Source organism: Poecilia reticulata, linkage group LG16, assembly GCF_000633615.1.
Source record: "Poecilia reticulata strain Guanapo linkage group LG16, Guppy_female_1.0+MT, whole genome shotgun sequence".
NCBI lineage: Eukaryota > Metazoa > Chordata > Actinopteri > Cyprinodontiformes > Poeciliidae > Poecilia > Poecilia reticulata.
The window spans coordinates 14,298,549-14,323,899 of NC_024346.1; the positions used below are offsets into that span (position 1 = coordinate 14,298,549).

Sequence of the window (25,351 nt, forward strand, 5' to 3'; positions counted from 1 at the left end):
AGCCGTTTCAGCCAGAAAATACCTGAACTACATCGAGCAGCTTTTCCAAGGCTTTGATCAGGACAGCAAATATGGATTAATGTCTTAGGGAGGTTTGCCTTTTAAAACATTTTTATAATCAGCTCTGCTTTCTTAATAAATGTGCATAAAATTTCCTCAAGCCTTAGTGTCACCATCAAACTGCATGCTTTCTAAGACCGACAGTGTGAAACCTAAAAGTGTACAAATCCTCATATTTGGGAAACTGTTCTTTTTATGGTTTGTGTTATAATTTTAGCTCATGTTTTCTTTGGAAAAAGTTATACATCCAATCCTCAACAGCAAAGAAACAACTGGAGGGGGCCTTTTTCTTTTGTCAGTTCCCAGTACATAACGCCATGTCCAAAACAGAAAGCTCTTTGAGTTTGTTTTAGAAACACTTAACTGGTGTGCACAGAACCTGACCTCAACCCCATCAAATACCTTCTGGGAGGAAGTGGAAGGCCGAATTGAAAGCAGGGCCTTATCGCCTGACATCAGCACCTGACCTCTCTAAAGCCCCTGCAGCGGAAAGGGAGCAAATCCTTGCAGCTAGGTTCCAAAATCCTGTTCAAAGCCTTTCTTGAAGAGTAGTGGCTCCTCTGGCTGCATATTAAAGACTACATCCAGGGACTGAAATTTCCAACAGATTTTTTTTTTCTCAAAGTTTTATGTATCTTTCTTTCTCTTTTCGTTAATGCCTCCATCCATTTCATTTTGAAAGCAACAGAAACAATTCTGTCATTCAACAGCGGCTACTGAATTCATATCAAATTTTGTATTTTCAATTAATAAGCGTCCGTTTCAATTGAGAAAAGGTTAGCCAGACAGTTGTGATTTTAGCCACGGATTTGCTGTTTTTTAAGCCATTGCGATTAATTATGAATGAGGATAATAACCAGTTGATTCCTCTGCTTTCAGTTTATAAATGTGTGTATTCACCGCTCAAGTGGCACCGTTTTGCCTTATTTGTATGTGTGAAAAGCACAGAGAATTTGCTCATATTGGAACAAAGTCAAACTAATTTACTGCTTTGAACATCATTGTCAGAAGCATGTGGAATTGAGTTGAAAAACACTGGAGCGCAAATGGAAAAGAGCAGGACGGAATAAAAATTGATATTTGTTGTAGATGAAGGTATGTCCTTTGAGGTTTCTATGGCAGCTGTAAATGAAGGTATATTGGAGTTGAAGAGTGAGGCAAAAGGAGAGTGAATTAACTGTGTTTGGATGGTGGTGGGCTTGCATATTTCAGACCTGTGAAAAGCGCCTCTGTTTGGCTGACAGATGTTTGTCGCTAATTCTTTGTGTTTGTTTCCCTAACAAAGGGGTCTTTCATAGCCCCAGCCTGTGGTGTGTTAAATGATACGCCCCCGCCCCCTCCTCCATTCCACCACCTCAACCTTGACAACCCCTTTCGGCTCACTGCAGGGATTCATCTCTGGGTCAGTTCTTCCCTCTGCTGTCATGGCTACAGCCTTAAGCGTCGCCTTACAGACGATGCTCCGAGGTCGGCATGAGTCCCTGGCTTTTCCCTTGAATTTATAACCCAGCAGCTCCAGGCGCTGGAGTTGGCTGGCAGTAGCTGAAATATGGCTGCGGTTCTGTTTGTAGTGATATATGGAGGCAGCGGAGCTGGCTATGTTATGTTGCTCTAGTTGCACTTTATTTCTCAGCACAGAAATTACAGGGCTTGTTTATATAGGGGAGAACGCTGGAAGGAGGTAATTGCAGTATAATGGTGTAGGAGGTGTTTTGTTGGTCGTTCTCTGATTCAAAGTTCATAGGAGTGGACCAGAATCTCTCTTTTATTAAGGAAGCGGATCGTTAAGGTAAAAATATGCTGCAGTTTCTTCTGTGTGACTGTGAATAAAAAGGCTTTCTTTAAATTATTTTTCAATTTCAGAATAAACATGAAAAGTTTTTTAATATATCCAACAATTTGCAGGAGACAGATGAGATATGCACGGATAGAATGTAACACTACCCAGTTATACCTCCATCGACTCACTTATCTGAGATTGGACTGCAGGGGCAAAGGTCATGCACGCCTCAACTGGAACTTTCCAAGTCACTCCTGTCTAGAAACAAAAGCTGCTTCTCCATTGTTGATTCTCTCTAGCCAGTTAATGTGGAGTTTGGTTCAACACCAGTTCTGAGCGTCTCCATTACGGTTCCATTCCTCCATGTGGGTGTGCATATGGGAATGTGGGCGGGATGCGAATGTGCAGCGGTTGTGGACGACTCTCTGATGAAGTTTGCAGTGACACTCAGCAACGGAGAAACTTTTTCCGTTTTGGTTTTGATGGACTAAAAACCCTGCGATAGACTGGTGACTTGTCCAGGGTGACCCCGCCTCTCACCCGGAACATTAGCTGGAGTTAGGCACCAGCAACCCTCCCGACCCCACTAAGGGACAAGGGTGTACAGAAAATGGATGGATGGATGGATGGATGGATGGACTAAAAACCCCCAGATATTTCATTTTGTCTTATTTAAATTCACCGCACATCCAAATATAATAAAAACCATTAAGTTAACAAAATAAATACATATATTTGTTTTGTTATACATATAAGTATGTCTATATCAGTGGTTCTTAACCTTTTTTGAGGTACCGAACCCATCAGATTCATATGCGCATTCACTGAACCCTTCTTTCGTGATAAAATGTTTTTGTTTTTTTTTCCAAATTCAAGACATATGGGTGACCCAACTAGAGTCTAGTTTTGTCACTTTAAGAAGATCACTAAGTCTTAAAAGGTAGAGTCTCTGAGAACAGTTCTTCAAAATATAGTCAGTGTTTTCAGCAAAATTGAGCTGACTGTCCAGGAACGACCMAAGGTATTTGAAATTTGCCACAGTTTCAACAGGTTGGCCATCGAGAGAAATTGGAACCACTTTAAGGTCTTGTTTAGATAATTTAATTAGCTCTACATTCTTAAGATAATGAAACATTAATAATAAATAAGACTTTGCGGTATTCTGATTTAGTAAAGTAATTATATTAATTGTGTTACCACCCCCACGCCACTAGAGGCAGTAGAAAGCCCAAAAAGATGCAACTATGGAGCAGATTTAGAAGTACACCAAAGGCTACAGAATTTGATAAAAATGGTGAGCTTTGCTGAAGTAAATAAAGACACAAGTTCAAATCCATGCTGAGAGTGGAGCTCGTTCAATCAGTGCTCCTCCGCAGCACTGATTGGCTAAGCAATGTAACGTGATCCTCTGCAGCAAGTGATGGCAAAGCGGGGCGCGTCATCACGACTTTACACAAGTGTGTCTTTACTTCCGCAGCACAGGCTCCGCCGAACCCCTGAGACCGACTCATCGAACCCCTGGGGTTCGATCGAACCCAGGTTAAGAACCACTGGTCTATTTCCTGGCACTTTATTTTTTAAACATGTGCAACCTTTTGGATTTAGGTAATGCAGTCAAATGATTTACAGTAAGACAATATCCAAACATGAACTTCATTTAAAAAAATTCCAATACCAAATTAATATTATGTAGTTCTGGAGTTTCACACCAGCAACACAAAACTGTATCACTGACAGAACGCTGACCACAGCAGCAACCGCTTCTCTCTTCCTCATTGCTGTCTCGTTCTTCAGACAGACGATCTGCTTGCAGGGCTGCAAAATCACCGTTACTCTGCTCCAAAAGTTAATGCATGTGCTTCTGGTGAACTTCTTGTGATTAATCTTATAATTACGCTCCTTCACCACACTGTGCAGCTTTGTGATAGCAGATGACATGTCCATTGGTCCAATAGTATATCAGAAATATTGTTTGGAATTTGCAATGATGTTAAACATGGGCCAATCAGTGAATGCAGTCAACTGTCTGTCAATTCACTTCTGCACAGTACGCTTCTGGGCTGGGCTTGTACTACCCTAGAAATGAGAACCCACAATGGAGAAGAGCTGTGCAGGATCTGCTGACGGAGATGAAGCTGGCCAGAGTGGACTAGGCCCTCCATTTTGTTCCTCTAAAAAGCAGGTGTCAACGAGGCATCCTGACCAGATACCCCCACAACCTCAACTGACTGTTTTTGATATAGAGGAGCAGTTACTCCATCTCAGGTGTCCAGCTTAAGGCGGACCTCCTTACCGTGACTCTAACTCCGAGCTTGTTTACCCTCCAGACGAAGCTGATTGAAGCCACTTGTATTCAGGATCTCATTCCTTTAGTCATGATCCATTTCTCATTACTATAAGCAAGGTTGTACCTGGAGTAATAACATTTATCTGGAGTAATAACATTTATTTTCCATCTTTTTTTCACAACACACTGGAGCAATTCCTAAATTACTGCAGACCAGGACCTAATCAGTCTAATTATGTCCCGCTCAATCCTACCATCACTACCAAACAACACACCAAGATATTTAAACTTCTCTTATTTCTAAGCAGTCCTAATGCTAAACAAGCTTTGAGAATGATCTTTTTCGTGTTACCAAAAAGTAAATTAAACGTTCAAAAGTCTTAAATTATGGTTCATATTATTTTTGTTCTATGTAGAATGATGTGGTTCAGGTTTGATCGAGATACACTAGACTGGTATTCACAGCGATTAGGGGCCACTCTAGTTTTTGGGCAGACTTGAAATTCTGTCAGATAAACAATTTAAGAGTGGTAGATGCTTCTTCAGGGCTTTTGTAAGCTTCTGCTGTTAGATAGCATAACAAGCACTTTTTGCTGTCAACAGAACTGGACAACTGAAAATTCTTAGTTTCTTTCTTCAAAATAAGGACATTAAATAAGGATACAAGGTGTTAAACTTAAAGCACACCCCATATAATATAATGCTTGCATGAAAACCTCAGCTGGATAACACTTTGACACAAACTTCACTTAAGGCAAAAGTATTGAGGAGTTTTTATTTGCAAGACCTTGTGGTACCACATTGCACTCCTATGGTTGAATAACATTATAGAAAATACTAATGTTTTCATTTTCTACTTGGACTCATGTTTATTGCATCTAGATACCCACAAGATTGTTTTATTTTTTTGTATGTGAGAAAGCATCACTGAACACACTGGCTCTTAAGATGCCAGAAGAAGGTGATCAGTATCTGGTGAAATGATCCACTGTCTTGAAATTTAAATGAGGCAGCCATCTCATTCTCACATAGACATCCTAAACTTGAACTTCCCAGGAACCTGTCTAGTAACTAAATAAATAAAATACGAATTTACCTATGCATACCAAGGGTTGCTGGCTGACATATCCTTAGATGTATTGGGGGGGGGGGGGAAACTGCATAATTTGTTTCTCTGCTTTTATGCTTGACTATATATTGCATTTTTACATAGCTGTGTTTTGAGAGAAAAAAAACAAAAGCTTCCCTCTCATATACTTTTCTATTTCTGTTGTCGGGTCACAGAAGGAATCCAGATTTCCACTGAAAAGACTCATTTTGACTAATAGACGATTGTAATTGCTACTCATTTCTAAATCTTTCTGCTTTCTGAGATTTACATTTTTCTTTTGCAACTGTGATTCAACAAGGGAAAAAAAAATGCTGAACCCTTACATGCAATCCCAATGCAGAAAAGTCATTAGGCAAGATTTGAACCTAGCACTTAACCGTGCAATCAACTACCCGACTGCTCAAACCACAGAATTAAACTTTAAAAATCAATTGAGCAGCTTCAGCTCGTCCACAATGCTCCTGCCAGAGTCCTGACTAACACCTGGAAAATGGCTCACATTACACAGAGAATAATTCACTGCATGGGCATTTATAAAAGGACTATAAAATCTTGTGAATGTTGCATAAGGCACTGAATGGACCTAAGTACATTTTGGAGTTATCTGTCATGCGAAAAGCATGAGTTTCCAGAAAGGGGTTTAACAAGGAGAGACAACATTTAATGTCTGTGCTCCTCAGCTCTGGGACTAATTCTCTGAAAAGCTGAGGTAGGCAGAAGCCTTTGTCTTCTTGATCTCAGGAACATTAATGTTTACAGTAGCTTTCCTATAAAGACAAAGCTTACTTTTCAGTTCATTATGCTATTGATTAATTAAAAAAAATATTTAGACCTGGGTTTTCTTCTAAAAAACAATAGAGCACTGGTGATAACATTGGTAAACATTGAGATAATGATAACAGTTGCTAAGTGCCTCTTTTTTCCTTTACTCTCTTTCCTGTCTTTGCTTTGGTCTCTGTTTCCTCTAGCATTTTGGGCAATGTGTCCGGTATGAGCATCTGCTGCTGTGAGTCTATTTCCAATATTAGCTTGTAAAATGAATGTCCATAACCCTTGGGATACATTAGCTAACAATTATTGGATTCCAAACAGCCCTTTAATTTTTAAACACATTGATATAGCAATTATGGTATATTTGCACTATATTGTGTATCCCTATAAAACACTGTGAACTACCTTGTATGTGAATGGGACCTAGAAATAAACTTGCCTTGCCCAATAATATGCAGTCTGTTTTTTTTTTTTTAAACCATTTGAAGGTTTGAGGGTTTGTACAGATATTCTTTTCACATAAAACCCCCCTCGTATATCCTTGTTTTCAGTCTGTCAGGTCAGATTATCCTGCTTTAAACCTGCCATTTGCCCCTGATTAGAAAAGATTCACCAATCAGTGTCAACTGCAGAAGTGTGGAGGAGAAAAGACTGGAGCTCAGCAGGAACAGGCTGCAGGGACTTGAGCATCATCAGTTAGATCACAGAGGTTAGGCGTCTGCTCAGAGCTCAATGGATACTAAAAGAAAATACCTGCCTGAGCCACAGTCTGTTCACCCACTGCCTTCTCCCGAGTGATGCAGACGGATCCACTGATACATAGCCAGGTTTTTTTTCCCTCGATTTGTGAGTTCCAACATTCATCCTCCACACTCCACCAAGAAAATAGTTTTATTTTGGTTTTTGCAGAACAGATTACTTATATATTCATATCTAACTTTTGGGAGTGGGTGGCATAATGTAGTAGGACTGCATCTGTAATACAATCTTTCCACTCTACTGTCTCAGCCTACAGTGAAATATTTTCTGCTGGAGCTCAAAAACATAACAATAAGGTTTGAACTCCACTAGGCACACTTGGTTTGTTTCATTATTTAATCAAGCAGCCCCAAGTTGGTCCTTCTTCCTTTTGCTCAAGGGGAAAAGCTGCATTTGAAGTATGTTGGTTTAGATTCTCACTCCACCAGGTAAGAATTGCACTTGAAGCAACTTAAAAAGTAATCTCAAAACACAAAATCGTTCACATTGATTAAGATGGATATAAAAAGTCCAACTGTTTGGGACTTTTTTGGGACAGAAATCAAACTTTTGAGACGCATTTGTAACAGAGAACCGATGGAATAAAAAAGAAAAGGTAAAATGTAGCTTGTTTCAAAGAGCTTCTATTTTAGGAAAAAACAAGTCACCCACATTGCTGTCAGGTGTAGCTGCAACGGTGTATTTAATGTGAAAGTTTTCTGTCAAAGTTCATTTAACGCAAATCTTTGAGAGCTGCAACCCACCCACTGCTCAAAATGGGGAGGCTCAGAAATGTCCCACAGAAAGCAGAATAAAAAGGCGAGGCAATCATCAACAGATACAGTTGCTGGTTCCCACCGTGAAGCAGGCGCCATAAACAGTATGATGTTATGCTTTTAGATATGAGCCAAGATGCTTTCCTGCTACCTGTGTTTCAGTATCGTAAATATCTTGTAAGAAATGTAACAGAAAATATACTGCAAGACAGATATTCTGTTTTTGTCTCTATATTTGCCTAGTCCCAATGCCAGTTTGTGGGTGATGGAGTAGCTGCTGTGTATTTCCAGCCCTCAGTGTGGCAGTGGCAGAAAGCACCTTGAACTGGCTGCAGGTCCGTCACACAGACAGATTCAGTTAATGATAATCCAGTTGGTTTCCATGCTTTCGAGCGGGACCTCATGTTCAACTCTTCACTAACTGCTACCAGATATTTTCCTTTAGGAATAGCAGATGGGAACAAACAGCCATGTGAATCTTTAATTTCTGTGAAACAAGCATTTATTCCATTACTGGACTGCATCATTAAATGGGGTCAACAAAGCACCTTTACAGCAGTAAATGTACAATGATTCATGGTTTTCCCTGAATCTCCTTGAAGCAAACTGAAAATCCTGCTTCTTAGTATTACTAAACTCTTCCCACACCGTAGTTTTCCTGCGTGAGTCGAATGCTACTCTGCCTGCCTGTACTTGCATGCCCTCTCCTCATCTACCTACATCTTTATCGAGCTCTGTAGGACTCCGCCTTAGGCCGGATTAACCATTCAAAATAAGTTTCTCACCTCTGGGTCTGGCAGTATCATCTATCTTGTGCCTGTTGCTCTTTTTGAATACATCAATTGCAGAAAATATTCCACTTACTGTCACCAGCATGCCTTTGCATATTGGAACTTTGCTCAAAGGTGGGTTGTATTTAACATCTCCAACAAAGATGCCCCTGCTATGTTCTCAGCATTTTCTCACTAAGAACCTGGAGACATAACTTCTATGTCTTCAGTCACCAGCGCATTCATGCAGATAGTGTTTTGCAATTATCAGTGCACTATATGTTCTGCATATGTTGCATGTTCTCCATTTTGCTTGATGTCAATAACCAGATTGTACGGAACCTGAGAAACTGTTAAGGTAATTGAATTATCCAGATGAATTAAAACAGCTAAACGCATGGAATATCCAGGATAGCGTGCCTATGATACTACACAAGGAATACAAAACATTGATTGATTGATGTTGGGAATCATGATGTAAAGTCCACTTAGAGGTTTAAATAGGATGTGTTAATGGACTACTTATAATGAACAAAGAAATTCAGAAACCAGTTTTGGTGATTTAAGCTTTAGGTCATTCTTAACCAAACCCACAGATTCCAAGAAAGCTTCTTACTTTTGTCTCGACCTTTCAAAAATAATAAAAGATACAGATTTCCTTCACCAAGGAAGAGGAATAAGTAGCCACTCAGTCAGTTAGCTACTGCTCAGAGATAATGGGTCTTGGTTAGCAGCACACCCTACCTTGCCATCTCTCATCAAGGGTGATCTTTGAGTGAAACAGAACCCACTTCAGACTGGCTCTATAGCATATGTTGGATGTTGAAACAAGCTTGTCTATATCTATCCAACACTTGTCAATCCCACTGAAAACCTGTCTATTTTTACTCTGGAAAATCTCTGCAGTCTGTTTCGGTGCATGCAGATTGGTCCACCTAGAACTCTGCTTGTAATTAAAGCTGTTGCACTGTGACTAAATGTTTTTTTCAATGTCCTCTATTAAATTTATCTGTGACTGCAATTTTTAAGTGAAAATTGAATTTTTGTTAAGTGGAAATTATTTTGTAGTGTGTTGTTCCCATTGAAATGTCATGGATGAATGCTTGCAGCAGTTGTTAATCAATCTCGTTTAATCAGTTTTGTTCACATGCTTTAGGATGCACCTCGCACAGCAGACTGCAGTCTTTCTCACCTGGAAAATGTAGGGATCTGGAAAACGCTCCATCAAGCTCTCTCTCCCAACTAAAAGATTACCCACTACACATGGTGTTGATGCTAATATGAATCTAATGGTTGATTAGACAGCTTGGTACAAGAGTGGTCAGACATCCTCTTCTAAGACGTTGAACATGAATCCTGGTTTGCTTCATTGATTTTATTATTTTTTTCAAGTATCACCACAGCAGAGGAAACTAACTTTATTCCTGTCTGTCTCTGTAATCTTCTTTGCAACCTGTCCCCTGTGTTATTGCAAACAGGAAAGTACGTAACACGCTGCACCTCGGTGCTCCTGCTCTGCTTTTGTCTTAAATCCACCAGCCAGTTGGTTGCAAAGCCTGTCAATGATCTCTGTATCAGGCATTTATATCAAAAAGATGGTTAACCCTTAGATAAGCTTGCTGCTACTACCTCAGTTGGCAGATCAGTGGCTTGACAGCAGCGAGTGACTTCATCCCCTCTGACTGCATTGGTTCTTTCAGAAAACGCAGAGAGGTATTTCAAGGTGTCCAGGTCCTGGCTTACAGGTATTCTTTTTCTGAAAGATGCTTAAGTTTTTAAGGAAAATAAACATGGCTTTGTCTGAACATTGTTTGGATATCACAGAACAAAATTGACCACATACTTAAAATGATAAAAATTCCAACTGTGATAATAAATCCATAACAAAAAACATGGTGCCCTATTGTGGAAATATTAGAATATAAAAATCGCTTTCAGATACTTGATCCGATGTCTATTTTTTTCTTTCTATCAAAATTGTTTCAGAAAAAATGAATGAAATGGAAAATATGAATATTAGGGGATTTGTTATATTATTTAATGCAAAATTTATACAGATTTTTCTGCCACTCTTTTGGCAACAAGCACATAGTGCTTAAAGCCTCCTCATTATTAGTAAATATGAGAAAGCTGTTATTTGCATGAAATTTTGAGGACGGAAAGATTAGATGTCTTCTTCTGGTTTACTCCTCATTTACTCTTCCCACCTCAGCTGGGCTCCACAGTCATCCAGATGGAAAAGGTTGTATGCAAATTGGCACATACTGTTGACTATTTGGTCCATGTGCTGCATTCATCACCGCAACACTTGCACTTATCAACAGAAAGTTCATCTGTCCCTAGCTGTAAAGTATTTGGCCTTATATATATATAAGGCCACTAGTGACTGATCTGCCATGCCAACACTGCTGCAGTGCCTTATGTAATCTAAGTGAAACACACCATCAGCACTATTATCTGGTCTCATGCTGCTGCCAAGTTGATGGCTGAATAATATTAGGGACAGGCAGGTATTCTTTTTCATTAACATGCACAGCAGTCCCGTAATACCTTCTTTGTTTACCCTCTCTAACTGTTTAACCTCTTGCCTCTACCTCTATACCCCCGTTTCACATTTATTTTTAGCGCTTTTTTTTTAACAATCCTGAAGCTCTTCCCTGCTGTTATATCTCTTTCTCAATCTTTTTCTTTATTGCTCCCACACAACTATGCCAAGTTTTATTGTCTTTCTTCCCTGAGCCTCCTCTTCCTTCTTTTGTACTTTTTAGCCCCCTGTGTGTGTACATCCTGTTTTGTAACTAAAATAAAATTTAATGAAAAATTTGACGTGTATGATGTATACAATTCATTGTTTTTTCTTTTTAATTATTTTGGTTCAGATTTATTGTCTTTGAGGTTATTTTTAATTCATCTAATCGGTAGTCAAATAGATGCCAGATGTTATCTGTTTTTACCTGGACTGATTCATTCAATCTTTTTAGCCTGACAAAACATCCACAATAACATTAATATATAATCACTGGAACTACTGCAGAGCTAAAAGTAGGGCTAAGAAAACAGGAGCCATTGCTGAGCTAATGCCTTTTTTCATTTCATTTTTTAAAGTATGAATTCAGTCGCATATTACTAGCGTTCAAAGCCTATGTTTATACAAGACATAAGAGTCAGCTTGGTTTGAAAATCAGTTACCAAGGACTTTTACTACTACAGAGCATATGACAAAATATTTCAAGCCCTAAAACAAAATTGACTTTGTATCAAGGAAAATGTATTACATTTTCAATTCATGCTAATGTGACTTATCTAATAAAATGGAAATCTTCTTCTTTATAAATGTATGAATTTATTTAAATCATATTTCAAACTCCATCAGCTGAACTGCAACATGCTTTAATGCTTACCAACCATTAAGAGAAACCAGAAGAAGAATGACACGATTAACATGAGACCATGTTGATTGATGTTAGCATGTAAATGCTAGCCTTGCTGTGTCTAAATGTTTGTTAAAGAAATCCATAAACAAGGCTGGCCTCATTATCCAATGTCCATTATCTGATGGTTGTATATGCAGAATACTCCTCACCAATTATTTCTAAACATGTTCCAGGCATTAAGAGCAGAAGAGACAGAGCATCCTGAGTGGTGGTGCATAGCTGCATCTTCGCGACGAACAAATGCTAATAAACATCCATTTTTACATCTTGGCTCTTACTTCCAAATGAGTACAATATTTTAGCATTTAGTGAGCAGCTTTTTTATTTTACTGATTTTAATTGTTAATTTTGTCTGATTATTGTCTTCTTCTCTTTGCAGGACTGGGTTTTCCTCACACGTTTCTGCTTTCTCACAGAGTTTGGTCGGCTGGATTTTAAATTTCGTTACCCAAAGGTAGGACTGCTAATATTTTGCTTAAAGAAAAACAATGTTTTTGTAGAAGTTGTCCAAGGACGATGATATTGTAACCAAATCTTGAGACTAAAATCCTTGGCTCTTTTTGAAAATGTTTTTTTTAACTTGCATACATACATGCACGCAGACATACAATTTATTTAAAAAAATAAAGTCTTTAAAGGTGAAGAAATGTATGTCAAATGCTCCATTTTCTATGTCTTTTTCACAACACATCAACAAATCAACTAGTCTCTTCAGTCTTGTCACAGACTAAATATTTAGAAAAGCTACAATGCTTCTTACTGCTGAATAACTGAAATAATATGACTTGCTTTTAAAATTATAACCATTACTTTTCTTGGTTGTCAAAAGCTCACAGTGATATAAAAATATGAGGTGATGCAACACAGTTGCAAAATGTGCTTCTAACTATATTTCTACCAAAACACGTTGCTGCTCTGACATTTAAAATTAATTTTTTTTTTAATGGAAGATATTTATCCTTTGTTATATTTATCCTTCAATCTAATTTATGGTTTTATTGAGAACAATAGTTTGTATTCCAACCTATAAATTTGAGTTTCTTGTTTTAAGTTTTGTTGTAATGCCAAAGTGTTTTTCCACATTAGCTTGGCTTACCACACCATCTAGCAAAGTGAACGTACTTGTCTTCTTTGCCCCCGTTTCTCTTTCCAAAGTACCTTCCACTCAATTAGCTTTCCCATTTTCTCTTTTATTCTATCTCACTTCATTATATTAACCGGTATCACAATACTGTTGAGTTGACTTCACACCCTCATCTACTTCTCCTTCTCCTTTATTACCAGACTACATCTCTTTTTGCATCTCCTTCTTTCCTTATTTCCTCTTAATGAATTAACCAATATATGAGCCTCTTCTTGCAGCGCTTTACATGTTTTAGCTTGAGCCAGTTCTGCACTGTTATCACGTCAAATCACCTCTGTGATATCGCTGATCGATGTACCACCCCAGTGTGATCTCTCTTTCTGTTTCTGTCTCCCTTCTGTGCAGTCGCGCTGCTGTCAGAACATCCTGCTCTACTTTGATGACAGCTCTCAGTGGCCAGCTGTGTACAAGAAGCCAGAGAAGGTGAGGCACCGACTCCCCGCTAGATTACAAGCTAGACTATAAGATAAAATAAAAGAGAAGTGGTGCTTATTCATGTCTGTTTGCATCGAAGAAGTAGTGACATTAATTATAACAATTCAACTTGGACCTAAGGTCGCAAACTTTCTCTCTAGCTGCCAGTTTCTAGCAGAAATTCTCAGTGATACGATGAAAATAGAATGATGTCAATTTCTCTCCCCAGTCGAAGAATTTCCCCTAAGTTTTCATTTAAAAATTGCAATCTCATTACCTGTTTATTTATAGTTTGATAAAAAAAAGGGTCTTGATCCATTTTTGCAAAGGCAAAAGTTTCTCAAGATTTTTCCTTAAAAAGCTTTAAATGTAGTAACAGACCTATATAGGCTATCTACACAATTTGTTCCCATTTCTTTAGCTAAAAATACCAAAGATGGCACAATGTATCTCCAGCTTCACATAACCTATAGTCAATCCAATTTAATCTGCTTCCATTTTGTGCCCATATATTGAGTGGATGCATTTTATTTTACGTCTCTATTTTACGTAGATAGTTATTTTGCTGCAGATAAATAATAATGAAAATGACAAAATATTGAATATTTTAATAATCTGTTAATACTTAGTTCTATTAATTGAGATGCTGATTCACATTTGAGTCAGTCATGAATCATAAGCAACAATAAGTGATTATGGTCCCTAATCAAACTAAACTATCAATCGGTGACCTTCTCCCAATTTATGCGTCACATTTTGGAGTCTTTTAAACACATCTTCTAATAAAAAACTGCAAGTATATGTCAGAAAATTACTTTAAATCATTATCGAATTGAGGTATGAATGGTTAGTCCATTGCCTGACAAATGGTTCCTTTTCATACCTGAAACATTTTGGTGTGAAACAACCAAAAATGTGGAAGTGTGAGATTATCAGCAACTGTATGAAACGTTTACAGGTTTCTAGCTTCATAGTCCTTTTTAAAGACATCTTAGGTGAAAATTGGCATATAAAAGATGCTCTACTTAAGGGTGATGCAACTCTCAAATCTTGTCTGGTCTTTCTTTGATTGGTTCCTTTTTTAAAAAAAAGATTATTTTGTTTATTTAATTTGCAGCCTTGGTCTGCTGTACTGACTACACAGATGGCCAGTAAAACGACTGACAAAATCAAAAATAGGTTGGACTACTGATCAAAACATGACAGTCTTGTTCCTGCATCAGAAAATAAAGAAATTCATAATGATTTACAAATTTGCACATTATACATGTTATCTTTCTGGCAAAAACAGCTATAAGAAAAAAAATCAAAGGTCTATTTTTTTTTCTTTTTTCTTTTCTTTTGAATCTGGGCCAGAGGATTGCTGGTGAAGATGTTAAAAAGGAAAAGTGCATTAGTTGGTTGGAGTAAATTAACACAGAGATCCCCAGTTCTTTCTGTAGCCTCCACATTCAGCCAGCTCCAGGAAGACAGAGTTGTTTTGAAACCAGATAAAATGAAATCTCTCCTGCATTTCCTGAGTTTGCCTCAAGGCCTTCTCCCCTGGTTACTGAACAGATGTCCAGAACACATGAAATGGTTGCTTTCTAGGAAAAAAAAAAGCATTCCTAGTTTCACCCAGACTGAGTTTCTTGCCCTATTTTTAAGTGCTAGCCCATAAACCACAGGAGGAGAACTCATTAGTTTCACTTGCATTCTCTTACAATTGTAGTAAGTATTCATTCCCTAATGCTACCATCAATTAACCTCATCTTTTCCAGCTCAAGCTGGATGCTTTATATAAAAGAATGCAATACAATGCCTTTGAAGCTCAAACTCGGTACCAGAGTTTGTGATTATTATAGTATTAAAATGCTAAATGACTGCAACACAAAAATTAGAAACAATCTTATGCCTTTGCTGCAGAAGTTTAATTTAACGCCTATTTAAGATCTGACGTTTCGATCCTTGCCTGCAGAAGGACAAAGTGGATTGATTTTAAATGTTTTATCCTTCCATTATGGAGCTGCCTTAGATGTAGTACAATCTAGTTTTTTTTTAAATCTATGTTAAATGACTTTCACACCCACTGACTCATGATTTAACTATTTCTAAATATCCAGACATTACCAACTTATCCTGTTAAACTTGTTCTTCATTTTCATGTTCATGCAAATTGCAAGTTGAATTTCAGAGAAAAATCTCTGCTGAAATGATTTGGCATGTTAAGAATGTTAAAAGAAGAAAGACATGGACACGCATTGCTTTCATTTTGGAGCTCATGTACTGAAGTCATACAGTTGGTCCTGCAATCTTATGCCTTATGTCTCCTGACACAGATCTAACAGCGTGTTAGATATATCTAGTCACTTACAGAGATCACATCTCTTCTCAGCTCTGTGTCACACATTTGCAGGATCAAACATTCCTGTTTTTTTTATTTTACTCTCTACAGAGCAGTTTGCATAAATCTAAAGATCTCAGACATGAACAAATCTATCACTCAGAGATTGATATGTTCATAAACAAGTGTGTTTTGGGTTGAGTAAGCAAATCCCAATACAAAAGTATGTATTATCTATTTCTATATTAATAGGTTAATATAGAACCTCTGGTTAAAGGTTTGCATGCACTCCTTATCCACATTGATGTTTTAGAAATACTTTGCCATTATTAATTTATTTAAACTATTATTTTTTTCTTGGTGGTCTAAAAACGCAGCATCCAACCTAATGATTTTTATTGAGAACAAAGACAGAAATAATAAAATAATAAGAAAAAATAAAATACAGTTTGCAGCTGGTCAAATGGACAAGTCGAATACTGTCCCGTGAAAGTTTTATGCTTATAAAAAGGATAAAGTTTGAGTTATGTGGACACAATGACAAGAGCAATGTTGGGAGATGTCAATTTGAAGCTTTTAGAACAAAGTAAACAGTATCCAGTCTCAATTACAGTGGTTGACACATCGAGCTCAGGGTCTGTTTGATTCCTAGTGGTACTGCTGGATTGTACAAGTGGGTGGGGTATAGACACACAATTAAGTGTTCTACCAGGAAAATGATCTAAAACACATTTCAAGATTGGCTTTGGAATGGATGAAGGACACTGAATGATGCATCTGAAATAACCTGACCTCAACCAATTGAAAATGTATGGACTATGTAAATAATGGCTCTCTTAAAAGCAAAGTGGTTAAATATCTTGGCAGATTTGCCCCAGGAACCCGCTGATGGCTACAAGAATTTTATGCGGTCTCTGCAACTTTTTAAGGGAATTTAACCAAATAGTATTGCAGGTTTATGTATACATTACATGCATGTATCATTTTGAGTCATCCATATAAATCTATGTAACTTTTTGATTGGACTGCACTTGAATTATCACTCTTAAAATACAAACACCTTTTTAACACATTGCAGCTCAGTGAAAAAAAAAAGTTTTCTCTCCGAAGGCAATAAATTATAACTGAATATGAAGGGAAAAAAATGCTGAATTCACATCTTCAAACAGAGATACGGCTGAATGTCAGCTAAATACAGACCCACAAATGTAATAGCATTTCTACCTGCCAGGACAACAAATCTGCTTGCTCTCCACATATGCCTAAATGTATTTATAGTTTTTTTTTTTTGTTTTAGTAGCTTTAAATGTTTTGTGTTTTTTTTTTGTGCACTGACAATAGAACTGCTATGAGAAGGAAGCAGTACTGAGGCCTGAAAACAACCAGGTCATCAATCTCACTACCCGCTACACCTGGTCAGGATGTGCGGTAAGAACATGCAAACACTCTACATCTGCATTAATTCCTGCATTAAAACAGGAAAAAAAACACTGCTATTATCCAGGAGTTGTTCTCTATTTTGTACAGCAAGTTAACCTCTGGCACTTCTCTTTTATTATGAAACAGTTAAACGCATTTTCACCTTTTCTATTGTATGTCATTTTAGAATGCAAAACAGCATTAAAATATGTAAAATAGGAAAACAATGAACTGAGATGAAGATGGAGAGGAGGTGAGAGTTAATGGTCCATAATGTGTTTTCATAACATTCCACTAATTTACATATTTCCATTGTTGATCCCAAAAGATCGTTCTGCCTCACAATTTAAAATTTTTTTCTCTCTTTTTCAACAACCTTGTTGTTTATTACATTAAGAGGTGTGACTGTCAGGGTGATTCGGTTAGGAGATCTTGTTGCAACATTTCAGGCTATATCAAGGTGTGAAATGCGCTTGTATCTCGATATCTGCGGCTCCTGCTCTAGTGTGACAAGCCGGCATGTCTCTGAGGTAAAAATGTGCTGCCCTGTTTGGAATAACAACATCCTCTTTGCATCGCCAGACGCTCTGCATTTCTTTCCCCCTCTCAGGTGGAGGACGACACCAACGAGGAGGTTCTGAGCTGCGTGGGTGGTCGCAGTTTCCGCTCAGTGAGGGAGAGGTGGTGGTACATCGCTCTCAGCAAGTGTGGGGTAAGTAAGTGCCGGCCTCTAACCCCTGTTGTAACAAGGTTGGGTTTACTGCCAGGAGGTAGATTCGGTGACGCACAGACTGGGAGGGCTTTTGTGGAAGAAGCCCATCCTTGTATTCACCAAGTCATTCTGTTTTCTCATTCTGATCAGAAAAACTACTGTCATTATTTTACGGATGCATAATCTGGCAGCAGATAACGCCATAGGAAAACATCTAGTTATATTTTTCAAACTGGCCAGTTTGATTTATATCCATCTAGCTATGGGGTAAATATGAACTGGACCCTTTAAATGGTTAATCTTAGGCAACAATATATTCAACTTATCCCAAAGCAGCCTTATGAAACCTTGACTTTTATTTTTGTTCCATCTCCTTATAAATCTTAAATAGACTTGAGCTTAGTGCTTGCCCCAGTTTATCTGTTTCCATTTAAGCAAACGGCACCAAGCTACATTTTAAACAGTGAAGTTAATCTAAACTGACCAAAAGCAGCCCAGGAAGTGGTACCCCATGGCTTTTAGTGGCTATCTAAATCTCTAACTCTGACAGATGTATGCTTTTAGAAGCTGGTGTTCTGTTCATGGGCAGCCATAACTCAATTAAATATGGCTTACAGTAGTAAATTTCTGCTTAAGAATTTTGATACTATTGACTGGTTACAAATCAATTAAATTCACAGGTTCATCCAGTTACAAAAGAGAACATTTAAAACAGTGAATTAGCCTAATTTCACTATTAGGCCAGAACCTGAGCTACTTATAAGAAACAGCAACACAAAGTGCAGAGAGCAGCACAATTTATTCATTATGCTATTAAGCAGTGTCAGACAGAGTAAACTTTATAAGGAATAAGGAGAGATTAACCTATGTGGCTGTGCCATATGATTTTATGCAGGACGTTTTTCTGCTTTTAACTTTATTTCTACTTCATTTCTCATATTTTATGGACTCGGTGGTGAGGCTTGTTAGGAAAAATAAATTTCACAAAAGATTGGAGGCAAAGTCACATTTCCACTAAAATACAGTTACTGTAATGCCTGTGTCAAGTCAAATAGCTGTTATGTAAAGGCCTGTATAGCAACATATACCCCACCAACTGAGGAAAATGTTTATTTTCTCAGACTGAGGAAGTAGAGAAGGGGGAAGGAGAAAAATATTAAATGAAAAGATGTAAAAGTATAAGGATTCCTCCTTGATATGTAGGTAAAAACTCTAATCAGAACCAAGTATTATCAGGTAGGGGAGGACAAGATAGCAGCACTATTGTCCAGAAAGAAATCTGCACTGAAATGTATGTAGGAGAAAGTAAGAGTGACACAGAGGGGTGGTCAGCACCTGGTTAAAATGCAAAATATCAGCCAATCTCAGCCACTAAAAACAAACACCAGGAATGAGAATCAGTGTGATATTTCTTTATGCTTGGGCTCTACGGAGTCAGAGTTTCTTGTAACATTTTAGTGCTTGATCAATAGTTCATTTGGATCTCTGAAGGTCTTTGTTTTTTGCAACTTTTGTTGAATTATTTTTCAATTTCTGTCCAGTTCTCATACCTGACCATTGCAATATATCTTAGAGTTCCTGCATAAAATTGGGGAACATACACAAGAGCAGTACTAAATAAAAAGCAATGTCAACCAGATGATTATATTGCATTTCATTTACCCATTATTTTACCAGGAATTCATTTCAGATAAAATCTCTGTTTTCCAGGGAGACATTGCTAAAAGGCACATATTTGTGTACAGTGTACCAAACAATACTTAAAAGGTACAGACAATTAGAACGTCATAAAATCACTCAAGTGTAAACTAAATAAAAATCATGGGGAAGTTCTTACTTCATTTTATGATTAAGAACTCATAAAATAATTCATAAAGGATTTAAGATTGTAATTTCACTCTTTATTTAAACTGTTTTAAAAACAGTTTTATTGAAGTTTTCTTGAGTTTAGCACCATGGTGCAGTGCAAGAGAAACTTCTGAGCTTATTTGGTTCACTTTGAAGAGAAGCTGATGTGATGAGCGGGTATTGTGTCCACTCCTAACTGCAGACATAATTAGATGAAGCAGATTTAAGGGTAACTTGTTCAAGACACATTTACAAGACAGCCTTGTAAATGTTACACGTCAGTGTCTTTGTCCGCTTTGTTTTAGTGAAGGCCATGACAGCAGGGCGTAAAGTTCTGAAGGTGGCGTTCATGGTAAAATGTAAAGCACTGTGAAATATTGTATCCAGACAGTGGAGAATTGAGAAAGCTGCTTTCATGAAGATAATGTCTCCATAGTCCAACGCATTCAGGAAGTTGTTTGCGCAAGCTTTTTTCCTCACTTCTGGCTTCAGACAGGATTTGTGTCGATATACAAAGCCAAGGTCAGCTTTGAGCTTTTTCAACAGATGTTCCGCATGAGGTGAAAATGACTGTCATCACTCCATATGCCCAAAAATCTTTTAAGCTTACACTTTATTTTTTTTCTGTCTGATGTCCAAATGCATTTTGTGCACTAAATTTTGAGAAAGAGCTTTTGAGATAGTCATTCGTCTTCTTTTGACTTATGTGCAACTTTAGATTGTTGAGGAAAGTCTGAAGGTGATGGAAAACAGTCTGAAGCTCCACAAGAGCCTGATTAATTGAGGCCGCAATAGTATAAAAGATAGCATCATCAGCATACAGCAGAAAGTTAACATTTGTAATCATTTATAAAAATGATAAATAGAATTAGAGCTAGAATGATCTGTCATTCTAACATATCTAACAAGCTCTGCCACCTCTAGTATCTTGGGAACTGTTGCTCTTTGTCAGATGTGTCATGTTCAATAAATTAAAATATTAATTCCAGTGTGGATTGTCAGATTAAAAGTACCTTTTGAAATTAATGACCTTTAAACAGGCATTGAATATAATTTTCTTTAAGCCCATATTTCCGTATTAAAAAGTTTTGTTTTAGTCAAATATTACCAGAAAAATCAGTCTGTATGTAATATTTTATTTGGGGAATTGGGTTATGGAAATAAATGAACTTTTCAATAATATTCTTACTTATTAACTGGGTCTATACTATTGAGAATGCTATTTAACATAGCCAAATATTGTATAGTAATAACAATATTCACACTGATTTACATGTTTTCAATATTACACAGCCTTAATGTGAGAATTATCAGGTTTCATCTGCATTTTAAAGGACTCAAGCAATTAAAATTGACAATAAAACATAAAAAACAAGAGACGTGTGTTCCACAGCAGGAGTATGACTGCTGAAAGAAACAATATCAGCAGGCTTTAAAGCAGATCTGAGGAATTAACAACAGCCTCAGGTTAGCACACCTCAGGATTCGAGTTGACGTGCCAGACTTTTGCAGGCTCAAGATGAAATGAGGAGTTTGACAAAGCATAGTTCTAAAGGTTAACACCAAGATTTTAAAGTGAACCCTCAAAGTAACTGGTAACCACTGTGGCGATGTAGAGGGTCATGTGTCGCCTGTCTCAGACAGACAGACAGAAAATCCTCTTCAATCGGTTGTATGGAGAGATTCCATTGAGAAAGAAGAGATCTGAATTTCACAGACTGCAGCTGACAGCTGAATCCATGTACCCAATTTCTTGACTAGTTTTGTGAAGTTAGGTTGTCATAAGATGTTATTAAGAGATCATGACTTTTCAAAGTTCAGATGAATATAATTACTCCTTAGCCATTATCTAAGGGCCAATTACTAACAAATAGTAATATCTAACAAACAGTCATCAGAGCTGATAATTTATGCACTGCATAGGTCTTAAAAAACTGTTTCAGTGGATGTCATCCATCTAATTGCAGGAAGATGTTTCTTAAAGTATGTTTATCAAAAACATGACTGGTCCTACAGTAGAACCCTGAAGGACAACATGAAATGCCACCTTCTCAGCTTATCACACTTTGGGAGCAACCTTGTTGATCCTACACCGAACTGTGTGTGTGTAAAACTAATTCTGTTGGAAATGTTTCTAGATTCAATTAGAGAAATGGGAAAAAAATGTTTTCATGACATGTTTTTAATGTCTGGGAGGTGTATGGCTTAAGAAAGAAGCAATTTAATCATAAAGTGGTCAGGTCATTGACTAACTGAGTGAAAAAATAGCTCAAAACAAAATGTTGAACAACCTTCACAAACCTTGAAGATGCAAAGTATTGCAAGATATTCTACAATGTCCTCTAGAAGCAAAATGTGAAAATGAGAAATGACCCAAGACTTTTGCTCAGTAGCAAAAACAAATCCTTTTCTCTCCTAACATGTTACAACTGATTTTACAACAGATTGTTTATCTGTTACTTGACTCTCGTATAAAGCGCATCGTTTCCTGCAGCAGAGTCCAGAGAATCTTAATGTGCAACAGTGGCTAAACTGCTGAGCACGGACCCTGATGACTCCTCTGTGGACTATTGATTAGCTTCTGGAAGAACTGTGGATCTTTGTTTTGTTTTTTTTCTTTTTTTATTTGAGCTAATATTGTGCAGGGAAAAGGCAAAATGGTAGTAAAAGTGCTTGCTGATGTGCATCTGTACCTTGGGTTTTGTGTAGTTTTTCTGGAAATTATTAGCTCAGGTGATGATACTGCAGTGATGATACATTCTTCATTGTCCAGAAAGCTTTCAGTGAAAGACAGAGTAGGTTTGTGTTTTTATGCTTCTGTTGTTGTTGGGTTCTGTCTATTTATGTTTTTGTGGTCTTATGAAGTTAAAAGTGACATTTCTGCCCATATAACAGTGCGTCTTCTACTGTTTTATTGTTGCGCTGGTGTCATGCACCAGATTGCTTGTGTAATAGAGTGTGAGGACTCATGCCCTTGAATTATTTTTTTGGAAGGTTGTTTTTGAACATGCTGGCAGAGAAGAGGAATGATTAGAATGGATGCTTCCTACAGAGTGCAGTTTAGTGTCATTCCAGTGTCTGCTGAAAGACACGCTGCCTAATGCTGCTGGATTTGAGTATAAAAGCTCATCTCGGCTCCCATGGACATATGCGCGCTGCGTCCCGTGGCCAATTTCCACCCCTCATCTCGCGCCGTTTGCCTTCTCGCTTCCGTTCGGCCTTCACACGTCTTCATCTTCTCTCCTGCTGTCGCTCACAATCTTTGGCAATGTCCCGCTCCCTTTCATCTCTCCGCCACCAAGACGTGACACACTCCGCACCATTTCATGTCTGTTTACCTCAGCTTCTCTTTTTTTCCCCTCCCTATCAGCATGTGCCTAATTGTGCTTCTCCTCTCGATGTCCCCGTCTTACCCGTCTCATTTCTTTACCAACTGATGCATTTTTCTCAACACTAGCATTTTTTTTCACTTTCAAGTTTTATCTTATTGTTATCTAGCTCTACTTTCATGTGCTTTCCATCTTAGAGTTTTATGGGTTTTAATCCATATTAACCAACCTGCAAGGGCATGAAGAGCGGAGAAGGTCGGTTTGTCCTCAGTTTTCTTACTTACATGTAACTGTAACTTGAGGCTGATCTTCTGCAAACATTTTCAGTTCTTTCCACTTGATTCCATGTAGGATGTTGGATAATGGATGGCTTCATAATAGAATGCTTAATACATGGAAAATAATTACAATATATAATTGGTATTTTTGGTTTTACTTCAATAACAACAAAAGTCTTGGATTTAAATTGTAATGTGACAAATAGCTTCATTCTTCATTCTTCATTCTTTTTCTTTCTTTTGTTAAAAGCATCCAATGAAACTTTTTTTTTAATAAATGCATTTTATGACACTTCTTTTATCAAGTTTTAAATGATTTATTCATCAGGGAAAATACATAACCCTGATAGAATAAAATTCCTGAAAGCACCAATTACAATTTTGTTCTCTTTAAACTTGAAAATCCTTTCTGCTGTGGTATAGTTAAAAAATGAATAAGGACCCTTTTTTGTAAAACAGTTTTAAAGAATTAATTGTTGGCAGCAAAAATCAATTAGACCAATTTTATTTGCCACTCAGATGTTCCAGAATGCCCGGCCTTCTGGTCTTTCAAACAGAAATCCAATAAAAAACCTTTGAAGTCCTGCTATAGCCATCAGCTGATCTACATTATTCAGGGGAACCAAAAAGAGGACATGAAACCAGAACAGCTGCTAATTTTTTCATATTTAGGAAAAAAATATGTCCATAATTTCACAGCTGCCAACTTGGCTAATTCACTCGTCTTTATAGAAGAGAGATTGTCATAAAAAGCCACCACAGCTGCTGCAGCACAATTGCAGGCTATATCTCACACAGAGACTTCCAACTCTGTCATATAGGAGTGGATCGTTCCTCTGTGCCAGATGGGGAGCCAGTTTGGACTTGAAACGCTTCGTTCAGGAGTGTAATAAATAAGAAATAATAACAGGAGTAGCTGACACCATTACAAGCCTTCTGGGAGATTTATTCAAGCGTTCAGGAAATGAAGACACTTCTTGATTTGTTGACTGTGTTGCTTCATACGAGTACTGAAAGAAGAGCTTTAACTCTGGATTCTGAAACAAAAAACAAATATTTGTATGATTAAATATTCATGTGGCAAAAGATGGACAATTAATCTGCAGGTAGTTTTTAATGGCTTGTCTGTCATATTTTAGAAATAAGTCACAGAGTCATGATGGAATGGTTGCTTAGATATTGATTTAAATTGTCTGTCAGTCATTCTCACTGTGTAATGCATTAGCAATAATATTATTATTGTATATAATACAATTGCCCAGATTAAGGTGTGCTATTTTTAATAATATATTATTCTCTGGTGTCTTATTAAAAAAGTTAAAATGTAAGAAGAAAATTGTGGAAAAATGTAGCAGTTTTTACACATCAACTGTTATAACCTCGGGGTATTTTACCACACATTGCTTAGTCCCAAATTTTCTGTTAAATATAAAGTTCAATTTCTACAACATGTAACTTTGCCATGGTTGTCTTACACAGTTCTCTTTTTCTCGGGGGATTTTTCCTCTGTTTATCTGAACTTGTCGTTGAAGCCCTTCAGGGGCCTTCACAAAGCCCTAACCCCAGACAGTTTCAGGAAGAGTGAGAGTACCGACAGCAGTGAGGCAGGCATTATCACCTGCACCAGTTTCTGCCCTCACCTAATCCTTTCCTGGCAGGGGAAGGAGCAGTTTCCTGCCGCCAGGTGCTCAAATCTGGTGGAAAACCTTTTGTCTATACGAATGCCTGGGAGAGAGAATTAAATACTGCTGAACTTCTTTCAGTTGTGGCAAGATAAATGTTTTGGAGTTGTGCTGTACATTTAGAACTATATCTGAAGACAAAGCTGTTGACTGCCTTTTTGTTTTGCCCTGTTTTTTTTTTTCAAATCAAAACAAGACGACCAACATCATAATTATATAGAAACATACATTTATATACACATTTTGCTATACTTGAAAAAAGCTACCTTTCTGCTGATTTAGTGGAGCAATTAAAGAATCTCTTCTTTACAAAGAAAAGACGTCCATAAACTGCAATTTACAGTTGGAGATGAAATAATATTTTAAAAAATCCATATAAACCATTTGAAGTCTTGAAAAGACAGAAAGATTTTTGATATTTGAACAATATGACGGCAGATATTGACTTAGGTATGTTTGAAACAAATGGCTAGAA

The 25,351-nt window shown here is 37.4% G+C and overlaps 1 protein-coding gene across 1 annotated transcript in view; it reads left to right on the forward strand.

The window, feature by feature from the left end:
- The window catches only part of tmem145 (transmembrane protein 145), a 58,317-nt gene that overhangs the window by 10,788 nt on the left and 22,178 nt on the right, over nucleotides 1-25,351 (forward strand). Inside the window, exons 2-5 of the mRNA XM_008431259.2 lie at nucleotides 12,107-12,181; nucleotides 13,217-13,294; nucleotides 16,950-17,036; nucleotides 17,638-17,739. Coding sequence (XP_008429481.1) covers nucleotides 12,107-12,181; nucleotides 13,217-13,294; nucleotides 16,950-17,036; nucleotides 17,638-17,739 — 342 coding nt within the window. The remainder of the gene's footprint in view (nucleotides 1-12,106; nucleotides 12,182-13,216; nucleotides 13,295-16,949; nucleotides 17,037-17,637; nucleotides 17,740-25,351) is intronic.